Source organism: Pleurodeles waltl, chromosome 11 (assembly GCF_031143425.1).
Source record: "Pleurodeles waltl isolate 20211129_DDA chromosome 11, aPleWal1.hap1.20221129, whole genome shotgun sequence".
In the NCBI taxonomy this organism is placed as follows: domain Eukaryota; kingdom Metazoa; phylum Chordata; class Amphibia; order Caudata; family Salamandridae; genus Pleurodeles; species Pleurodeles waltl.
In genome coordinates, this window is record NC_090450.1 from 754,973,533 (window position 1) to 754,996,114 (window position 22,582).

Below are 22,582 nucleotides of genomic sequence, written 5' to 3' on the forward strand. Positions count from 1 at the left end.
GTGTTGCAGATCGTTTGAAACTCTATATAAAAAAACTCAAAGTGAATGAGATGCAAGCAACATAAAGCACGCTTTGGGTTACTGACTGTCAGAGTGATGTGGTATGATTGATAAGGTGGGCAAAGTACCTAGAGGTAATGGAAGTCATTTGAGAGTGAAATGACTACCAATGTTAACATTATGGTAAATATAAAGTAAAGGAAACTTTCACAAAGAAGATTGTAGATTCTTAAGATTTTATTAACAAGATAATGCATTTTGTGCATACGTGTCTCTGGGCCTTGGCCTTAAGCTGACATGCTTAAAAAATCTCCCTTGAGGGTGAGTGTGTGCTGAACTCCTTGTCAATTTTTCTCCCAAGAACCTTATAAAATGTTATATGACACCGAAAAGAGAGCCTCTGTGTCTTGGTTTCCCTCCTCTTTACCCCCCCAAATTACCAGACAATATTGCACATCACCCAGCATATTAGTCAAAAGTGGGTAGGCTTCAGAAAGACTGTTTTTCTCCAAAATACTGATTGCAAAACATTTGTAATAGATAGCTTGCACAGTTTGAGCCAACATTTGATTAGAAAGCTAAACAATTTAATTTAACTTTTACTTTTCAAAAGACACTTAACAGAAACTTGAACCAGTATATTTATTCAGCTAGTGTCAAATGTAATTACAAGACCGGAGGCTATCATTCTGCATTATCCTTTAATGCCACTACATGCACAGCAGTGCTTTAAAGAACACATTACATTAGAAACAAAACAAACCAGAATAGAACCTTCTCCAGCATATAAATAGTCTCTTCTCAGAATCCTCTTCCAAATGCTGCTCCTAATCAGATAAGTAGCACATTATTTTAGACTAGTGTCAAGAAATTCCCACTCACTGATGTGTAACACATGCTAGTAGCTTGATAGTGACTTCAAATGGGCTCCGAAATTCCAAAAACTAAACACATATGTCACGCTTCAAAATACCCCCAGAAAATCTTTTTCAAAGTACCCTGATTTGGCCAAAACATGAAACAATTCTGTGGTCATCATGATATGTCTTAATAACATCCCCATGTTCAGTTTCTACAAGAAGTCTGATTTTTTGATAAGCATGTTAAAAGTCCACTTTACCTTTGGGTTTAAAGGCCAAAATGTACGATAGAATGGTATGTTATGTAGCATTTCAGTTTCACTATAATGACTATTTTGTGCTTCTTCTTTTTTGTTTTAAAAAATAAATAAACAAATTGAGCCTAAAATTCCAGAGAAGCTTTTTTTACACATGCAAGACAGAACCTCCAAATCCTCTGACAAAAAATAGGATATGTAGATAGGTAACTCAATAAAGTAGTGGGTCTCGCCATATGGGCCTAGTTGTAGCCTCAATGTTTTATGTTCTTTAATTTCAAGAGAATTCAAACTATTTTGCTCCTAATTGTTCATACACCTCTGGCACATAGTCGTCATATTGAGCCAGGTAACATGTACCAGCAACAGGGGCTCCTAGATTGTATTTTTTACGGAAGGATGATGCACAGAACTCAGCACGATGTTCAACGGAGCGGTTTCCAAGGACAGGCTCTTCACATTTGATCTGGCCATGCTGCTCATATACCAGCCACAGATACCGGTGAAGGCCTAGGAGAAGGAGAATATGCATTAAAACCAAGATGGCAAAGGCGTCTGTCCAATACAAGCGCTGCAATTGATAAAGGTGGTATCACACACATTTCTCTGAACTATGCACTGTTGTCTGGTGGATTTGTAAATATTTATCATAATAAAATCTTTGCAAATATCCAAGCTGATAATGGTCAGACTAATGAAGTAAATATATTAAAGAGAAAAGCCCTCACAGCATATGAAACACCAAATATCACAATGATGAAGTCAAAGGCATTTTCATATTTGGGGTCACTAGGACTAAACCCACATCTGGAAAATTCATATCCACACCCACTGCCCTATAACTTGCTACTTCCTACCACATCACACACCAATTTAAGTGGAGCAAATCAACAGATTAAGATGTTTGATTAAAAGCTCTTTCATCTATCTCCACAAAAAATAAAATCCAAAGATTTGAGGGATGTTATAGTTGGGTTCAGATTTCATACACAAAACAATACATAGAAATTCAGCAGTTATAATTATACTTATCTCAAAAGACTGTAATTTGTGCCATAAGGTAACAAAGTTTCACCTCCACAATGCACATTTCTTTACATTCATTTTGTTGCAAATGTTGCAGTAATATTCCCAATGATGTCCTAGATGTCATGATTGATGTAATATGTGGGGTAATTAGCAGTGCATGGAGGAGCATGAGTTATAGTGACCTTAGACCACCAATTCTTCCTTTCCACTCCCTTTGATATCAGACCTCTTGACTTCCTTTCCCTCATGACTTCAAAGGCAACTTTGCCCATCACACTGATGGGTGGAGTGTGATGAGACCATACCACCTTCTTCAGAGCATTCTTCCACTGGCTACCTTCACTCAATGCCAGTTGCAAACCCTCCTTGACATACTATCGTATCTACACGGCATTGTTTACTTTTAAAAACTCCTTCATCTGTTGGGACTCATATCATGCACCATTGACAAACAATGCTTTCCGGTATTCCCTCTCTTTCTCACAACTTCCAGACAACTGATTACATCTTGAGTATTTACACAGTCCATTATTTTACGTCTGTCAACCAGGAAAGATACTGAGCATCAACAAATGGCATACTTGGTACATAAGCCAAAAAACCTATTAGGACCACAGATATCCAGACCTATTGGTGTCACAGGGGGCATCCATCATCCGTCACTTTCTACCGGAGGATACTCCACCATCTTCTGGGACTTGTCACTCCAAGCACAAGGCACATGTTCTCATACCATTCTCCCCACATCTCTGTCTAAACCTGACCACCAGTACTCAATCCTCCCCTTACACTTTGTACTACCCATGTCTGAGTGCCCCTCATGTGCCAATTTCAAGATATGTCTAATACAACCAATAGCCCTCCACCCGCAGGCATCCTCCTGCGCCTCATCCCTGGTGGCTAGTGGGCTCACTTGACCCGAGTGCCGCTTCCGCCGTCCCGTAAGTTTGTTTTTTCAGCTTTTTTCCGCTTTTCTGCGCCTCGCCGCCGGCGCTTTTTGCCCCATTGTGCCCCCCTGATTGCTGTCTCCCCGATCGTATTTAGTGCCAGTATTGTGTTTTTTCCTGCATTTGTGACTGTTTTTGCCCGATTTCTGTGCCTTTCGCCCCTTGTGCGCTCCTCGACCCCAGCCGCTGCTTCCCTGCGGCCCCGCCCCCCTCGCGCCCCCATTTGCCGCTCCCTCCCGCCTCCCAGCTGCTCCTCCCTCCCCCCTCCCTTCTTAATGGCTGGCGCTGCGCGTCGCCAGTGAGCGAATTCGGACCTGGTTCAGGTCCTGAACTCACCCCTCACGACCGCAGCACCAACCTGCTGCCTTCTGCCTCTGCCCCACGACCACGCTGCCGTCTGCGTGTTCGAGGCCCTCCTCCACCCGCAGGCATCCTCCTGCGCCTCATCCCTGGTGGCTAGTGGGCTCACTTGACCCGAGTGCCGCTTCCGCCGTCCTGTAAGTTTGTTTTTTTTTTTCAGCTTTTTTCCGCTTTTCTGCGCCTCGCCGCCGGCGCTTTTTGCCCCATTGTGCCCCCCTGATTGCTGTCTCCCCGATCGTATTTAGTGCCAGTATTGTGTCCATATTGTGTTTTTTCCTGCATTTGTGACTGTTTTTGCCCGATTTCTGTGCCTTTCGCCCCTTGTGTGCTCCTCGACCCCAGCCGCTGCTTCCCTGCGGCCCCGCCCCCCTCGCGCCCCCATTTGCCGCTCCCTCCCGCCTCCCAGCTGCTCCTCCCTCCCCCCTCCCCCCTCCCTTCTTAATGGCTGGCGCTGCGCGTCGCCAGTGAGCGAATTCAGACCTGGTTCAGGTCCTGAACTCGCCCCTCACGACCGCAGCACCAACCTGCTGCCTTCTGCCTCTGCCCCACGACCACGCTGCCGTCTGCGTGTTCGAGGCCCTCCTCCACCCGCAGGCATCCTCCTGCGCCTCATCCCTGGTGGCTAGTGGGCTCACTTGACCCGAGTGCCGCTTCCGCCGTCCCGTAAGTTTGTTTTTTCAGCTTTTTTCCGCTTTTCTGCGCCTCGCCGCCGGCGCTTTTTGCCCCATTGTGCCCCCCTGATTGCTGTCTCCCCGATCGTATTTAGTGCCAGTATTGTGTCCATATTGTGTTTTTTCCTGCATTTGTGACTGTTTTTTCCCGATTTCTGTGCCTTTCGCCCCTTGTGCGCTCCTCGACCCCAGCCGCTGCTTCCCTGCGGCCCCGCCCCCCTCGCGCCCCCATTTGCCGCTCCCTCCCGCCTCCCAGCTGCTCCTCCCTCCCCCCTCCCTTCTTAATGGCTGGCGCTGCGCTGCGCGTCGCCAGTGAGCGAATTCGGACCTGGTTCAGGTCCTGAACTCGCCCCTCACGACCGCAGCACCAACCTGCTGCCTTCTGCCTCTGCCCCACGACCACGCTGCCGTCTGCGTGTTCGAGGCCCTCCTCCACCCGCAGACATCCTCCTGCGCCTCATCCCTGGTGGCTAGTGGGCTCACTTGACCCGAGTGCCGCTTCCGCCGTCCCGTAAGTTTGTTTTTTCAGCTTTTTTCCGCTTTTCTGCGCCTCGCCGCCGGCGCTTTTTGCCCCATTGTGCCCCCCTGATTGCTGTCTCCCCGATCGTATTTAGTGCCAGTATTGTGTCCATATTGTGTTTTTTCCTGCATTTGTGACTGTGTTTGCCCGATTTCTGTGCCTTTCGCCCCTTGTGCGCTCCTCGACCCCAGCCGCTGCTTCCCTGCGGCCCCGCCCCCCTCGCGCCCCCATTTGCCGCTCCCTCCCGCCTCCCAGCTGCTCCTCCCTCCCCCCTCCCTTCTTAATGGCTGGCGCTGCGCGTCCGCGCCGCTGGCACGCCGGAGGCGCGCCAGAGGCGCGCCAGAGGCAAGCCCGTCTGCGCCCGTCCGCGCCTGTACCGCGCCCAGCGCCACCCCCCCTGGTCCTCGCGCCTCCCGCGCCCACTTCTCGGCCGAAGAGCTCCGCGCCCTCAACCCCGGGCCCTCCACTGAATGCTTCCGGGCATCCCCGAAGCTCACTAAAGGACCTTTCTCCTTTAAACTCACTAAAGCACCTGCAACTTCTCCTGCACCAGAACGACAAATCCAACTACAAAAACTTTCAACCCCAATCACCTGAACTGCATCCTCATCAACACCCGCTCCGCACGAAAACACGCCATCGAGCTCTGGGACCTGCTCGACACCACTACACCTGACGTGGCCTTCCTGACCGAAACCTGGTGGAACGACTCCTCTGCTCCGGACATCGCCATCGCCATACCGGACGGATACAAAATCACCAGAAGAGACCGGACCAACGGGATCGGCGGCGGAATAGCCATCGTTCACAAAGCCACCCTCAAAATCCACACCCACTCGGACGACACCCTCAAACACCTCCATTTCCAGATCCACACGGACCCCAAAACAACCCTCAGAGGAACCCTGATCTACCGCCCTCCAGGACCAAGAGCCCCCTTCAACGACACCATCGCAGACCTCGCAAGCTCCCACGCCCTAGCATCCACTGATTACATCCTCCTGGGAGATATCAACTACCACCTAGAAAATACTTCCGACGTCAACACTACTTCACTGACCTCCAACCTCCTCAACCTCGGACTCCGCCAACTAGTCAACACTCCCACCCACATCGCCGGACACACCCTGGACCCCCTCTTCACCTCAAGCAACCACATCGCTTTCAGCCACACCTCCGAACTCCACTGGACCGACCACCACTGCGTCCACTTCACCTACAAGAAAATCACAGAACATCACCGCATCCAGCCACCTCCCCACCGCCGCTGGGGCAAAATCACCCAGGACCAACTGGCCAGCACCCTCACCAACAACCCTCCACCCGACGCAACCGACCCGAACACACCCGCCATCAACCTCCATCAATGGATCCTTGACTGCGCTAACACCCTCGCCCCCCTAAAGAAACACACCGCCATCCAAGGAAAGAAAAAACCAGCCTGGTTCACAGATGACCTTACAACCTCCAAAAGCATCTGCCAGAAGCTCAAAAAGAAATGGATCCAAGATCGCACACCCGACAACCTCGCCACCCTCAAAAACGCCAACCGTGAACACCACCAACGGATCCGCGTCGCCAAGCGCACCCATTTCACCGAACGCATCAACAACAACGCCCACGACTGCAAAGAACTCTTCGGGATCGTGAAGGAACTCTCAAATCCTAAAGCCAACTCCAACGACATCCCGCCCTCCCAGAAACTCTGCGACGACCTCTCCACTTTCTTCCACCAGAAAATCGTTACCATCCACGACAGCTTCAACTCCAGCCCACCGCCAGACCCCACCCCCGGCGTCTCCTCCCACGACTGCCGCCTCACCGCCTGGACCCACGTGGACGATGCAGAAACCATAACAACCATGAACACCATCCACTCAGGCTCCCCTACGGACCCCTGCCCTCATCATGTTTTCAACTCTGCAAACGCCACCATCGCCCCCGAACTCCGCAAGATCATCAACCTCTCCTTCTCCTCCGCCACCTTCCCGGACAGCTGGAAACACGCAGAAATCCAACCCCTTCTCAAGAAACCCAAGGCTGACCCCAACGACCTCAAAAACTTCCGACCGATCTCTCTCCTCCCTTTTCCAGCCAAAGTCATCGAGAAGATCGCCAACTCTCAGCTCACCCACTTCCTCGAAGACAACTCAATCCTGGACCCCTCACAATCCGGATTCAGACGAAACCACAGCACTGAGACTGCTCTCCTCGCCGCCACAGATGACATCAGACTTCAAATGGACAAGGGCGAAACCTCAGCCCTCATCCTCCTCGACCTATCCGCCGCCTTTGACACAGTCTGCCACCGCACCCTACTGACCCGCCTCCAGGAAGCTGGGATCCAAGACAAAGCCCTCCACTGGATCTCATCCTTCCTCTCCGACAGAACTCAGAGAGTCCGCCTCTCCCCATTCCGCTCCAAAGCCTCCAAACTCATCTGCGGCGTCCCCCAAGGATCCTCCCTCAGCCCTACGTTGTTCAACGTCTACATGGCCCCCCTCGCCAAACTGGCCCGCCAACATCATCTCAACATCATCTGCTACGCCGACGACACCCAGCTCGTCCTCTCCCTGACCAATGACCCGCTCACCGCCAAAACCAACCTCCACGAGGGACTTAAATCCATCGCCAACTGGATGAACATCAGCCGCCTGAAGCTCAACTCCGACAAGACGGAAGTCCTCATCCTCGGGCGCACTCCCTCGGCTTGGAACGACTCTTGGTGGCCCTCCGCCCTTGGTCCCCCGCCCACCCCTGCCAACCACGCAAGAAACCTCGGCTTCATCCTGGACTCCGCCCTCACCATGTCCAAACAGGTCAGCGCCGTCTCCTCCTCCTGCTTCAACACCCTTCGTATGCTCCGCAGAATCTTCAAGTGGATTCCAACAGAAACCAGAAAGACGGTGACCCAGGCCCTCGTCAGCAGCAGACTTGACTACGGCAACGCACTCTACACAGGCATCCCTTCCAAAGACATCAAACGACTCCAACGGATCCAAAATGCCTCCGCCCGACTGATCCTCGACATACCCCGCCGATGCCACATCTCCCCACACCTGAGGGAACTCCACTGGCTCCCAGTAGACAAGAGGATCACTTTTAAACTCCTTACCCACGATCACAAGGCGCTTCACAACACCGGACCCTCCTACCTCAACACCAGACTCAACTTCTACACCCCAACACGCCAACTCCGATCCGCCAACCTCGCCCTAGCCATCGTACCCCGAATCCAGCGCAAGACCTCCGGCGGCAGATCCTTCTCTTTCCTCGCCGCCAAAACCTGGAACTCTCTCCCCACTCCGCTACGCCAGACCCAGGACCTCCTCACATTCAGAAGGCTCCTCAAGACCTGGCTCTTCGACCGCTAAACAGCCTCTCCACCCCCCCCACCTCAGCGCCTCGAAACCCTAACGGGTACATAGCGCGCTTTATAAATACTATGATTGATTGATTGATTGATTGATTGATTGTCAACATCATTTCCCCTCGGCTATTGAAAACCTGACACTCGCATTCTGAAAAAAGTCTGCACAATCAGATGACTTCACTTCGGCAGGCCAACCACTTACCATATACTTCTGAACTTCCTGCAATGTACCATCCTACTTCATTGTCTAAACCCACTCACTATACGATATCTGTACATCAGTAAGAGCACCTACACTTGCCACAAACCACTCTTCTCTGCCCACGACCTCACCCTGATTATCCACTGGCAGCCTTGACAGGCAATCAGCCACTATATTTTTCTTGCCTAGGACATATTCCATGTGGTAACAGAATTCCAGCATTTTCAACACCCATTTTGGAATCCTAGAAGAAGCCTGGAGGTTCCTTTATTGGTGAAAACATCTTCTGAGGGATGATGGTCAATGCAAATCACAAAGTTGATTCAAACATAAACTTCTTGAAATGGTTTACACCCCACCAACATGCTAAACTCTCTATCGTGAAGTATTTTGGCTCTGCTCCCCCTTAAAGGTTACAAAGCATACGCTGTGGTACCTCCTTGCCATCTCTGTACTGCATCAGGACCACCACCAAACACGTCACTAGCATCAGAGCAAACAATGCTTTTGCTGCGCGTGTCAAAATGTATCCAAGATGGAGCCAATGCTATGCTTCTTTTCAATTGCTTAAACTCACATTCACACTCTGCACTCCATTAAAACTTTGCATTATTTTACATCAATTTCTGCGTACTCTTAGTCCTATACACAAACATTTGAACAAATCAAGACTAATACTCTGATAATTGCGAACATGAACATAATTGATCTTTGTTCTGTAGTGAAGGAGCTTCTTCAATGGCCTGCACCAACTTTAGCTTGGGCACCACATGATTCCAGTCCAACCATGCAAAGTTCCCAACACCAAATGTGATACCCTATTGTGTTCCCCCTCATTCTCACCAAACACCAAAATGTAATCCACGAAAATGTCACATTTTTCTCTTCCCTGAAAACCTGGTGCATCAACCTCTGCCCCAGCTAAGGCAAGCCCAAATAACATACCTTTGAAAAGACAGACCCTCTCCGGTGCAATCAATGATGTAGGAGACATAAAAATCTGGATGCAATGAGATCTGATAAACTGACAACAAATCTAAGGTAGAGAAACAAATGTGCTCCCTTGATGGTAAAGAGCATACCACTAATGTAGAGGATGACTTTCTATCCAAATGGCCTTGTTGAGGTCAGGGATCTACACACAACCTTGAGTCTCCATTGGATTTTCTTGCTAACACAACTAGAGCCATCTAGTCTGAGGTTTCAATCTCTTCATGGATGCCTTCCTCACACAACCTCTGCAGTTCCTTCTGCAAAGGTTCTCTCATTACCACTGTGTTCCTTATGTACCTTGGAACACACACACACCATCCTTCAACACAATTCTGTGAACAAACCCCTTCAGTAAACTCAAACTATTTTTTAAAGCACTTGGATACTTCTCCTCCCACTCTCTGCTGTCCACTTCATTCACATTCACCTGGCTTCCAGGATTTGATCTGGGTGATTAGGACCCAACCTTATTAATAGTTCCCTCTGCTGCTCTGGCTCCCCAGCAGACATGATCTATCTTTGGCAATGTATACCTAAGGATTTATCTAGATACTATGAAATTCCAGAGGAACCTCAAAATATCATACAAAATCTATCGGCTTATTACAATAAGCCATTAACTTGATATCAGGAACACTCAACGTCTGGTCTGGAAATGTACTCCGGTCCTCTTCCCCAATCAAAGTTTATCGCACACCCCAATTAGCCATCATTTGCACATCCACACCATCAATTCGGTACAGTAAGGGTGATCTCTAGCTTTGGAACTACCAATTTCTTCCACTTGTAATACAAACTCTTCAGGCATAATCTCTGATTTCTTTTCACCCAAATTGTTGACAGACCCCTTAGATCTTGACTCATTGCCTACATTCCCATCCTTTCCTCTGCAAACTCCTACATATCTGATCAATGGCAGGGAATCCGAAATCTCTAGCAATGTGCCCCTTCAAACCACGTTTGTAATAGCAATTATATGTCCTATTGACAAATTGTTTTTCTTCAAAGGAATCATTGTTTCTTTCCTTTCCCCCAGCATTTTCAAATATCCCCTTGTACGCTTTTGACTCCATGAGACACCATCTGAAGTTTCCTTTAGCCCTTCTTCAGTATTTTGCGCCTTTTTTGCACTGTAGTGTTAAGTTTCCTGTATTCTATTATTATCAACCTTTTGCACCAACCGATCATGCTGCATGTCATCCAAAAATCATTTGTAATTGCAAGTGGATTCCAACAAATCACAAAGGTGGTATAAGGTTCACCTGAGAGCAGAGTTCTCTTTAAAAGAATTATATCACTCCACTACCTCATTGCTCTTTTTTAAAATCGTTCTGATCTAGCGTCATCAAAGCAATGTCGTAATCATCCCAGCATGATTCATTGTTATCTTCCTCAGGCTAATGTGGAAAATATTATAATATTTGTCACCCTTCAGCTCCCAGATAATGCTTTAGTATGGCCAACTTGCAAAAAGCTGTAAAAATGTTTCCACCTAATGCTTTCACATACCACTGGAACCCTTCTTTCCAATCCGCTCAACGGTGAATTCAAAAAAGTTGTTGGTGCAATCAGACCTTCCATGCCTAACTAAAAGTATACTTGAATATATGTGATGGAATTCCAAAAAGAGTGGTGCAGCACGGCCAGCAAGAATATTGAGGAGAACAAGCTTGCATTATCCGCAAGTATTTGGAGTGCTTAATTTTGACAAAAGAGTGCAAAATAAACTGCTGGGGTATTTGTTTTTTTTTTGTTCTTCTAAAGGAAAACTACTATTCAAAAGAGTTCAAAACAAGTTGCATATCCAAACCTCCCAAACAAAACAACCTAGGGAAGGAGCGCAACACCGAAGAAAACCATTCAGAAATATGTATTGGTCAGTGAGGCTCAAACACAGTTTAGTTCTCCCGAACTTGCACAATTTCCACCAATTGCCAAGCAATGAACAGCCACCACTCACAGGAGATCCTAATGCTGCTGCATATGAGTAAGCAGCATGTCTAAAATTTCTGGCTTGCAAGGTTATATACAGCCTTGGAAACTTGTGCCTCAAGTGGTTGCTTAGCAATGCTCTGTGGTCTCATGATTGAAGTCACACCTCAAGTAAATGCATGTGTGCGACTGTTGGCCTACATAAACAATGGAGAGCTGTCTGCTCATGCACTGAGGTCAGTTGGCAAAATTAGACACCTCAGATACATGCGGATAATGCAAGCTTGCTCTCGTCAATACTGTTGTTGGCTGTTTATCACCAGTAAGGTCGAGGCTACTCAAGGATTGATTCCAGCTTCAAATCCTGTGCGGCGGCTCATGAACCCTTCCTTCGATGCTGCTGGCCCCAGTCCTCCTGTGACTGGCGTTTGTCTTACTCGTTACCAGTAAAAAGACCAGCTCACGCCAGTGAATATGCCAGCTTTGGTTTTATTCTTTTCAGTTCATGTGAACAAGGAGGGAGCTGCCAGCCAGCTCACCTCTAATGTTCTTCTTCTTCACACTCCCCATTAGAATACTGACCCAACACCGTTGGAGAATGTAAATATGTCACATTTACAATTTCTGAAGCATACCAGGATTTAACACAGGGCACCTCACATGAGAGGTTCTTGAGTATGCAACCTAAAAAGTCCAAGATATTGAGCTGTGTATCCTCCTGTCTCACCTCAAGACTGTGTAATAATTTTCCTCAAGATCAGAGGATTGACAACCTACTATCATTCAGGAGGAGGATGAAAACTTGCCTGTTCAAAAACTATCTGTAAATAGGGGTGTGCAATAAATTCTACTCTGCCGGTGGAAGTGGCACAGTTTTGGCCACTCTGCATTGAGCATGGAACAGGGAGTTCTGGCAAAATTACAAAATTTACAAGTGTTTCGCCGTTGGCAAGAGCGAGTGAGAAATTGCTACCCAGCAACATTTTCTCAACACTGTCCATTGCAACAGCTGGCAACGTTCACACTGAAAAAGCTGCCACTCGAGTAGAAAATCTACTCGAGCAGCAGCATCCTCTGGTGTGCCATGTGGTGCCGTTGATGCTTATTTTTCACCACAGAACAAGGTGACAATGCTAAAAAAAAAACTCAGTGCGGAAACTCCACGGAACCTCAGAGTTTTCATGTAACTCTGTGGAATTCAGGCTACCCCTAACTGTAAACTTCAACCCATTGGGCATTTTCTTTTTCACCTTAAAACACTCAATGCTTTTGTATCATTTCTCCTATTAATTTGGACTTTTTCTGGTTACTTGCAAAATATTTCATTTTCCATGTGTCTTTGTCTGCAGTATATTAATAACACAAATAATTAACATATAATTCTAACAAGCACTAGGCTCCATGCAAGTGAGTAGGGCGAAACACTATGGAGGAATTGGGAAGAGATGGAGTCTGTAGGGGGAGGCAGGCATGGAAGAGGCTCTATTGGGCAAATAGCTATATCTCAAAGGACTTCTACTAAGCTGGTGACACCAATGAAACATCTGAGCCTTCAACTTTATCCTAAATAGAACTCTTCCTGTTATGGGGAAAAGAAGAAATGCAAAGAGGAGAATGGTAGGCCAAGAAGGCAGGGTATCCACTACCAGAGGGCAAGGATCATTTCTGTGGAAAAGAGCAGAAGAAGCTAGGCGTCATCAGGGATCTCAGAAAGATCAGTCTGGGGACAATTGAACCAATGACTGATTTTCAGAAAGGGGTCCATTTGCTGAGAAAACCGCATTTAAAGGCGAGGGGCGGGCAGGAGAGTAGCTGGGGCATAGGTTCTCACATTTCACACCTCTGCTGTGTAGCTGGCAATTAAGGATACCAGTGGGTTTCAGCCCAGGCATTGATACTGTGAGCCACCAGAGAGTACAATTTCACCCCACACTATTGATGATTCATGTACACCTTGACCACTTGATTAGGGGTACTCCCCTAGAGAGGATGACATTTAGAAGCCATCAATAGAGATAAGAAAATAATAACCCATCATACAGGGATGACAGCCTCAAAGCCCATGGAGGTCAGCTGTCAGTGGAGCAGAATATGACAGACATTTGCCTTCATTTAGGGCATTGCACTGCCCACAGTATGATGAACGCAAACTCACCCATGTCCCCTAGCAGCTGCAGTCAATGGTACACTGTTGGTGAATGACTCACCTAGAACATGTGGAGATGAGGATGGTGCTTCAATATCTGTGCAAAGAAAGGAAAACCGTGCCAGTGGTTGTATCGTGGGGGACCTCTTATGCACTGTGTGTGAAAGAGTAAAATCTCAAATTGACCTGGACCACTTGAAGATTAAAAGGGTATTCACATTGAGTCATCCAGGTAGCGATGAGTATGAATACCCTTATACCATAGGATAAGCTATCAAGGGCAGGATGCCCTCCAAATTGAAGACCGCTACGAAGGGTACAAAAAAAAAGAGTGGACTTGGTTGAATGTAGAAACCTGTACAAGTAAACAGCATCCATGATCCGCAAAGTGCAGGAGTCGTTGGTGGGACTTCAGGATATGAATGTTAAAGCTTGTATCTCTTAGGTCTATTGAAGTCCAGAAATCTTCGGGGAACACAGATAGAATCATGCTCTGGAGAGTGTCCATCCTGAACAGGATGGGTCTTTCAGAGACATTCACACCTTTGAGATGATGCACTGGCGGAAGCTACCTAAAAACTTTGGGACAACACGCTAGTGGCATAGACATGTAAACCTTGTTAGGGTACTAAATCCATAAAAATGGTGCGTATGCAAAAGGAAGGTCCTCAAACCCCCTGTAGGGCAATGTGCTATGCATGCTTTTGAAGCCTTGGGGAGCAATGGGGAACCTAAGCAAATGGATCATTGAAGTTCTTGGCATCCAGAATGTAAGAGCTGAAAAAATCTCAAGCTGTCCCCCACAGGAGGAAACGTGAAGGCAAGTGCCGTTTGTAGTCATAAAAGCTGTTACAAGAGGTAAAGCCAGGAAACCGCAGAACAGACCATTCACTTATTCCTTCCTTCCCCCTTGCCAAAATGACTGGTTACAAAGTCGACTTGTTGGGAGGTTACATAGTAACCAAGCAAGAAAAGATGAAAATAGAAGGTCTGCGATGAAAATGGAATAGCCGACTTTTGATCCTCTGCTACCTACTTGACTGGTTCCTTAGGCAAGGCCCACAAAGATGCTGTTCCAAAAACAAAGGCTTTAGCATTCTGACCTTCTGAGCCAGAAATATTTCCTAGAAGCCAAAGGGAAAGCAAACACAAGTGGCCTTGATAATGACCAGGAAAATGACTGAGACAAGCTATATTCACCTACTGATATTGGTTAGGAGAGTAATGCCATCATAACCCTTCTCCAAGGATTTAATAAGAATAAGTAACTTTAGGTACTTCATCAGGGGCTGAATGGGCTATACCACACAGGTCAGCAACCTAATAGAGGTAGCAGCATTTTCCCTATTGAGGGACTATTCAATCCTCTTGTCAGTTGGTTGCAAGGGAGAGGAATCCTCAAAGACAATGAAGGAACATGAGCTAGAATACAAGTGACAGGGAACGCAGGGTGGGCTCCATCTTGAACACTTCAAGGATATAATGGTCAAAGCTCTGCAGACTGTACACTTTTTTGTGCTGTAATTTTTTATTATAAAAATACGAGGTGCATTGAACCCAGCATACAGTTTAGTACAAGGCAATAAACAGAACAATAAAGGACAATGTTGAGGGAAGAAGGTGGCGGAGAGGGCGTCGGCACATTGGTTGGGGGGGGTTATGAAGAAGAGAAGGAGGGGGAAGGTTAGGGAAGATAAGGGAAAGGAAAGACCCTTATATATTACCCGGGACGGGCAGGGTCAGGGATGAACATAGACTATGTGGCTGAGAGGGCTTTGCTTGCCCTGTTGGGAACAGAGGGCTCTGGTGCGGGGGAGGGGGCAGTGATGAGGAGTGGGAGATAAGTAGCAGTGTTTCAGGGTGTTGGTTGTGGGATGCATGGCTGAATAGGAATGTGCTAGTGTATGAGACCCTGCAGGTCCTGTGACCACAGGGGAGACAGAGCTGAGGTGGGTCTGGTGAAGGCAGGGCCTCCCGGTGGGTCCGGTGAGGGAAGGGGAGTAGGGAAAGGAGGCGATGAGGGAAGGCAGAAGGGAGGGAAAATATGGGGGAAGGGAGGAAGAGTTGAGGAGGGGAAGCAGGGAGAAGAGGGGTGGGCTGGGGTGATGGAGGGGGGGAGAAGCAGGCTGGGAGGGGAATCTGGGATAAGTGGGGAAATGAGATGCCATCAGTAGAGCTTGCCTATGAGTTGTTAAAGACTGCTGGGTGTTCTTGGGGTCCTTCCGAAAAAAAGGCACCCATGTCTGTTGGATTAATGCCGATTGGTCCTATAGGTGGTAAATGACATGTTCATGGGCTACTGTCTAAACCATTGCTACTCTCCATTCTTCTGGCAAGGGTGGTGTAGGGGGAGTGCCAGTGACGGAGGATGCAACTCTTCACGAGGGCTGTATGTATAAGATGGTGTTGTGGATGGGTTAAGTCCGGGAAGTCCTTTGTGTTGTGTAGGAGGTTTGGTGAGGGGGAATAGGGCTCCTTGAGCATCATAGAAGTACCCAGGGTGGCACTAATTGCTGTCCAGAAGGGCTTAATCGAGGGGGCATTCACAGTAGATGTGGGTGAGGTTGCAACGGCGAGCTGGGCATTGCCAGCAGTTTGCATGAGACAGCATGCCTGCCCACTGGCACCTAGTACCATTCATGTAAAGTGGTAAAGTTTTAAAGAGGCAGAACTGCAAGTGAGCTTCCCAGGTGCCCCTGTCCAAATCTTCCACAATGTATGACAAGTCCTCCTCCTTGATTTCTATCCGCTGGCGGGATTGCCATTTGATGTGGAGAGTGTTGAGAGATTGTGAGAAGAGGAGGCACATAAGGACCTCGTTGAGGCCTGACATCACCCCCTTCGAAGTCGTCCCAAGACCTCTGTTATGATACCTCGGGTGAGGCAGGGATGATCCATGGGAGGGCCCCCATGCTGGGACGTAGGCAGTGAGATAATTGGAGATATCACCATGCCTGTTGGGGAGGCAGGCCAAATTCCTCTTGCAGGCATCTGAACAACTTCAGGTCACCATCAGCTAGGATGTGGTCCAGGCTGTGGATACTTGCTGCATGCCATTGTGCCCAATTAAGGGTATTTCCATCAATGCAGAGGAGATCATTGCCCCAAATAGGGGCCCGTAAATGTAGGTAAAGGTGCGTACCGAGAAGGTGATGGGCCCTGAGCCATGCTTTGTGCATGGCCTGGAGCATCGGGTTGGTATGGTGTTGTTGAGGGTGATTATTCTTGTATAGAGGGTCAAGGCCACCGTGGCTAGAAAGTAAGTCATTCAGTAGAGACCCATTGTGGTGGATCCAGGATCTCAAAGAGCATGTATGCCATTTGTAAAAAGGTGGAGGGCAAGGGTATATTGTTCTATTGAGGGGAGTCCCATGCGACTATGTGAGCGGAGTGCCATGAGATTGGCAGATGTGAAGCAGGGGGCAGGAGGATGCCCACGCAAAGGCTCAGATTTCCATTTCTTTAAGTCAGAGGGTCACCAGAGGCACTGATGGGGGGTGGGGGGGCATGCCCAGCACGCAAGTAAATCGTGTGGCGTGACCATTTTCATTGCCTGCACCCTGCCCCACCTGGATAACCCCAATCGCAACCATTTCTCAAAATCTAGTTTCATGTGGGTAATAAGGGGATCCATATTATCCATCACCATGCAATGCAGCCCTCTGTTAATGAGGATACCCAAAACCTTAAGGTGAGACAGTGTCCAGCCAAAGGGATAACTATGGATTTCCGCACTCGTGGTAGCGTTTGAGATGGGCAAGGCTTCGCTTTTGTCCCAGTTCACCCGGTAACCGGACAAGTTTGTAAAGTTGTCTATGATCCTCAGGAGGGCTCAGTGGTTTAAGTCATTCAGGATCAGTAGGATATCATCTGCATACAGATAGTATGGACATCCCTCCCTGGAGGGGTATGCCAATGAGAAGAGGCATTGACAAATGGTTGCTGCCAAGCGTTCCATGTGTAACAGAAACACAAGTGGTGACAGTGGGAAGCCTTGAAGCATCCCCCTCTGTATTGGGAAAGGGTTAGACAGGAAGCCCCCACAGTTGACCTGGGCTGTGGGATGATCATATAGTAAATGGATTTTGGCAATTAAATGGTCTTTCTCTCTGAATCTTGGCAAGGTAACAAATACGTATCCCCAATCTATGAAATCAAATGCCTTTTTGGCATCGAGGCATAGTGCCAGGGCTTCATCCAGTAAGTCTCTGTCCTCCCCGAGCGTATGAGATAAGGTGCGGAGATGATTTCTAGCAGTGCGTCCCTGTACAAATCCCAGTTGGGTGCAATGTATCAGGGATGTGATGATTTTGGAGAGGCAAGTGGCCAAGATGCTGGTGAAGATTTTGATATCCCCGTTCAGGAGGGAGATAGGTCGGCAGCTGCAGCACAGGATGGGGTCCTTCCCTGGTTTGGGGAGGACCACTTGGAAGGCATTGTAGAGAGAGTCGACATACCTATTAGCCGGCCCACTTACAGAATTCTATGGGAAAGCCATCAGTGGTGTGGGAGCTTGGATATGGCTTGCACTATCTCTGTCTTACTGATCTCACCCTCCAATAGGGCCCAGCTCTCATCTGAAAGATAGGGTATCTGTGTGCTCTCCCAGAAGGTCTCTATCTGGTCGATATTGGCCACCATCCCTGGGGTTTATAGTGTTTGGTAAAAGACTGCAAACTCATTGATATCCTATGGGTGGGTAAGGATCGCACCACTCGAATGGATGGCGGGATAGTCTGTGCCAATTCTAATCGATGCAGTTGGGCCACCAGCAGGCATCCAACCTTTTCCCCTGCTCATAATGGCAGCCTTTCAGGTGCAGTAGTGCGTATTCCACTTTTGATGTGAAGAGTTAATTGAGAGCTACTCGGGCTTGTTCTAAACAACAACGGATGGGAAGTGTGGGGTGTGTTGTGTATTGACGAGTGAAGGATGCAATGTCAGTTTCCAATTCCTTCTGGTGAGCCACATTTTGTTTGTTAGCCAGCATTGCATCTTGCATTATTTGCTCTTGTATGGTTGCCCTCGCAGATGCTCACAGCACCCTTGGGACGTGATTGAGCTCCTCCAGGTATGTGGAGATATGCATTCTCAAGGGGGACTTGCCCTGGGGAGTACTGTATCATTGCACAGGCAGGTGCCAAGGCTTACAACCTGGGTTGATAAGACCCAAGTCTACAGATAGTAGGATGACAGCATGGTTCTAAAGGGCAGCTTCTAGGATCCAAGAGTACGGATGTGGGTCACCAATCTCTGCAAGATGAAGATATAAACTAACTGCGATTGAGTACAGTGTACAGTCGAAAGAATGGTGAACTCCCTGTCTGACGGGCGGGCGAGTCTCCAATGGTCACCATGCCGTGGTCCGAGATGAGGTCCCTCAGGGCGCTTTCTGAATTGTTGCCCGCTTCTAGGGGGCTTGTCCTGTCGAGCACTGGCAAGATTCCAGTCACCCCGATTAAATACCGAGAGGCTCCGATCTCAATGAGTAGGCAATTGAGTTGGAGTACAAAGAAGCATTCTGTGCTGTGGCAGCATATACAGAGCCAATGCAAAGGGCTGTCCCCGACTTTGAATTTTGTGAAGGCATATCTGCCATTCAAGTCAGACCAGGATTTGACAACAGTGAGGGTAATGAGGGTAATGGGATACTTGGTATGGAGCTGGGGCAAGGAACCAAGGGTCTAGGTCTGTAGGCCACAGGTCCGAGCTTATGGAGCCAGCACACCCAGTGGGTTCCCTTTTGGGGGCAGGGCATGTGAAGAGGATGGGGGAGCAATTGAGGACAGGAGTGGGAGGGAGAAGGGCCCAGCAGAGCCAAGGAGCTAGCCAGGAAGGCCTCTGGGGTCCTCAGGCTCTCGCTGGGGTGGGACGGTAGGGTCTGAGCACCCCCTGCATGTTGTGTGGAGATACCTGTGATGTTTTGCAGTTGAAGGTAGCATGGGGTGGGTGGGGGGGGGGTGTTTCGAAGTAGACGAGGGAGACTTAGGCCAACCAAGATTGAGTAATCTGGTGGGTAAGGCTATATGGGCTTCAACGTGAAGCAAGTCTGGACTTCGGTGTTATTCTCAGTTTGGGAAGGATAAAAGGTAGGGTCACTGAAGACAAGGGTCATACTCCAAGGTACCATAAATGTGTTATGATGCAAACCATTAAACAGTAAAACAATTGAAACATTTGAAATGGTCATGTGACACTTATCAGATCGGAAATCTGCAGTACAGGCAGGGCTTTAAACATTACCAACCAGCAAACTCACCTGTGTGGAGGTAATAGCGGAAGGGAGGGGAAAGGAAGGGAAGAGAGGGGCTGCAGGATCATAATACGTTAAGGGCAAAGTGGCATTGTGGTTAACAAAGTGCGGCGCTGCTCCCAAGTGGTGCACAACCAAGGCAAGATGCGGCCTACGATGGTCATATCATAAGCAGTCATGAAACAAGGTACTCAGCTGTCCAGTGGATACAGAGTACAGTTCCCATCGGTCCACGCTGGGACAGAAGCGGGGAAAGAATAGAGTGGACTGTGGTCATCTCATTGTGGGCTGGGTGTAGGCTTCAGCGGGGATCATGATTTGTCCCTGTTGTTGTTTTGAATGAGATGCACCACTGCCTGCAGTTCCAGGTCCCTGTTGCTGTGAGGCCTTGTAGCTCTCTCGGTGTCCCTGCCTGCATGGTGAGTTCTACTGTTGGTGTGTAGCTGCCCATTGGGGGGTGGGGTGAAGCTGGGGGTGGGGCCCACCATGCCGTGAGGAAGATGAGCCCGGGGGTGAGTGTCCATTACTTGGGATGAGACTCCATCTAGGAAGAGGCGCTGCTCCTCTGAGTCATAGAAGTCCCTAGACTTGCCACCCTTGGTGATCCATATTCAAGCTGGCTCAATAGGCTGTATTTTATGTCCAGTTGAGGGTGTCGGGGCTAGACCGATTGGGAGACTTTGTGGTGTTCATTGGTCTCTCTTTTAAAAGTCTGTAGCAATACGTACCTCATACCCTTTGCAGTTGTATGTGTGTGAGCGAGCTGCGGAGAGGAGCGGTCTGATCTGCTCATGGCTCAGAAAACAGGCAATGATGGGGTGAGGGCATGATGAGCTATCCTGCCACATTGGACCCATCGATGTGCCCTCTGGAGCTCCCGGAGTGGATCAAAGGTGAGGCCAGTGAGTGCGGAAAGGGTAGCCTTAAGAAATCCCCTTATGTCTGACCCCTCCGCTCATTCTGGAAAGCCAAAGAAGAGGATATTGTCCCTGCGGCTCTTGTCTTCCAAGTCAATTAATTTGCTTCGGAGGAAGAGGAGTTCCTGATCTCTTTCTGGCAGGATATTGAGTCTGTCCTCCACCACCGTGACATGTTGCTCAAGATCTGTCACGCAGTTCTGGAAGCCTCAATGTCCATGCGGATGAATTTGGTCTCAGCTGTGAGTGTAGAGATGTTGGAGTCTATGCGTTCCAACCATTGTCCTACAGCTGCGATTTCCTGAAGAATACGGTCCATGGTGGTGTCCAGCATTGGGCCAGTAGGGGTTTCAGTCCGGCCAGCCGCTGACAGTCCCTTTCTGGCAGCCCAGGAGTGGAATTAGAAGAGAGTTTCTGAAAAGAGTAGTTGCCATGCAGAGTTGCCGGTGGATTTGCCATTGGATTTACCAGACGGCCTCTTCAGTGTGGGCTGGGGTGCATGAGGTGGGGTGGGGGGGGAACAGGGAGAGAGGGGCACGCAGCACTGGATGGAAGAATGCAGCCCTCAGGATAACTCTCGGGTCCAGGTGATGCGGGGGCAAGGTAGTCAATGTTTCGACCAAAGAGGTCAGAGAGAGCCCAGTGCTCCATGAATTGCCTCTGTTATCAGGCAGTCTGCACACCCCCAAGAGGCATGAAGAGAATAGGGGGGGCCTATATAGATGGAGTCCTCTGAAGATCAGAATTATGTCTTTGACGAGTGGGATGGCCTCGGTCAGATCAGATGTGGGCATGGCCACTGGCTGAAACCGTAGGCTCTGATCATCTCTGGTGTCAGGGCGAGGAGGAGGTATCTGCCGAGAGATTGAATGGCTGGTAGGTGGGCTGCCATAAAGTCCTCTTGGCTGCCTACGGGGCCACAACTAGCAGGTTGGTTGCTGTGAGTGTGGCTGGACACCTGCACCCTGATGTAGTGGTTGGTGGGAATGCTTGGGGGCTTCGGAGCAACGTTCCCTGTCCAAGTAGGGGCCACGGGAACTCAGGATCTGCAGGCAGTGTGGCTAGCGCCCACAGGAGTGGAAAAAACTCACAAATGTGGCATGATACTGGCAAAAGCAGAGGTAGTCTGGTTGATCAGCTGACTCCCTTACTTTTGATGGCCAAAGAGTTTCACATGCGTGTTTCCAGGCATTAACTGGAGAGAGGGTCCCCTCAGGTGCCTATTGCTAACTGTGCCTTATTTTGCTGCACGGCTGGAGATGCCCCCGGTTCCTGCCGCTCCAGCAGTGTGCCGGTCAGGGTGCCGGATGAGGGCAACAATAATGTTGCAGCTGCACCCCCAGCAGCCTTCAATCTGTAGGGATGGCACCCCAGCCACCGTCACTCGAGGACTGTCTTCGGGTTGGCCAGAGGCCCATTGTGAGGTGAAGGCATACCTGGGGTGGTCCTCTGAATCCTGTTTAGGCTCGCCACACATTGTAGGCCAGGAATGCGGTTTGAGGGGGATCAGCGGGTGGCTTCAGCACTCACTGCTGGCCACTCCACCCCACTTCTTAGGCCTGACTCCAACTGCCTGCACAAGGAGAGTATGAGCTCGCTATTAGTGGAGGAACCGCATTCAGGTTGTCAGGCTGGTGACTCCAGTCGGCAGCAGTGTTGAGCAGGGCACCGACGCTGTTCCTCGCTGGCTGTGAAGGGGTCGCTACCTTCATTGCGGGCCTGCCAGCATGCAGAGCTAGGGATTCAAGCGGCCATCCGTATTTGCAGCCAAACCACACACCCCCAGATGGTACACCTTACCCCAGTACTTATCAAAAACCTTTTCAGGATCATTCCATTCCTTGACCCATACCTCACAAAGGCTCTGGGGTAAGGTGGGCCCAGAGACACCAAGTGGAGGTGGTCGGCAAAATCACGGAAACCGATCTAAAGATTGCTCCCGCAGGGAGCAGTATTTCAACTGCTCCCTTTGGACAGGAGCGATGTGGGCTTCTGCTGGCAGCTGGGATTAGGCTGGGGCCATGGGGACCTTGTGCTATCCTGTGTCCCCCAATGATAGTGTTGTAGGTGCCTTGGTTGGGCACCTGGGCACCACCCTTTGTTGGCTGGGCCCCTGGGGATG

The 22,582-nt window shown here is 49.1% G+C and overlaps 1 protein-coding gene across 1 annotated transcript in view; it reads right to left on the reverse strand.

Annotated features, from left to right (window-relative positions):
* Window positions 1-219: 219 nt before the first annotated feature.
* LOC138266101 (phosphatidylethanolamine-binding protein 1-like) overlaps window positions 220-22,582 on the reverse strand; it is a 40,852-nt gene continuing 18,489 nt past the window's right edge. Inside the window, exon 4 of the mRNA XM_069214485.1 lies at window positions 220-1,627. Within this exon, the coding sequence (XP_069070586.1) occupies window positions 1,410-1,627 (218 nt within the window). The 3' untranslated portion in view covers window positions 220-1,409. The remainder of the gene's footprint in view (window positions 1,628-22,582) is intronic.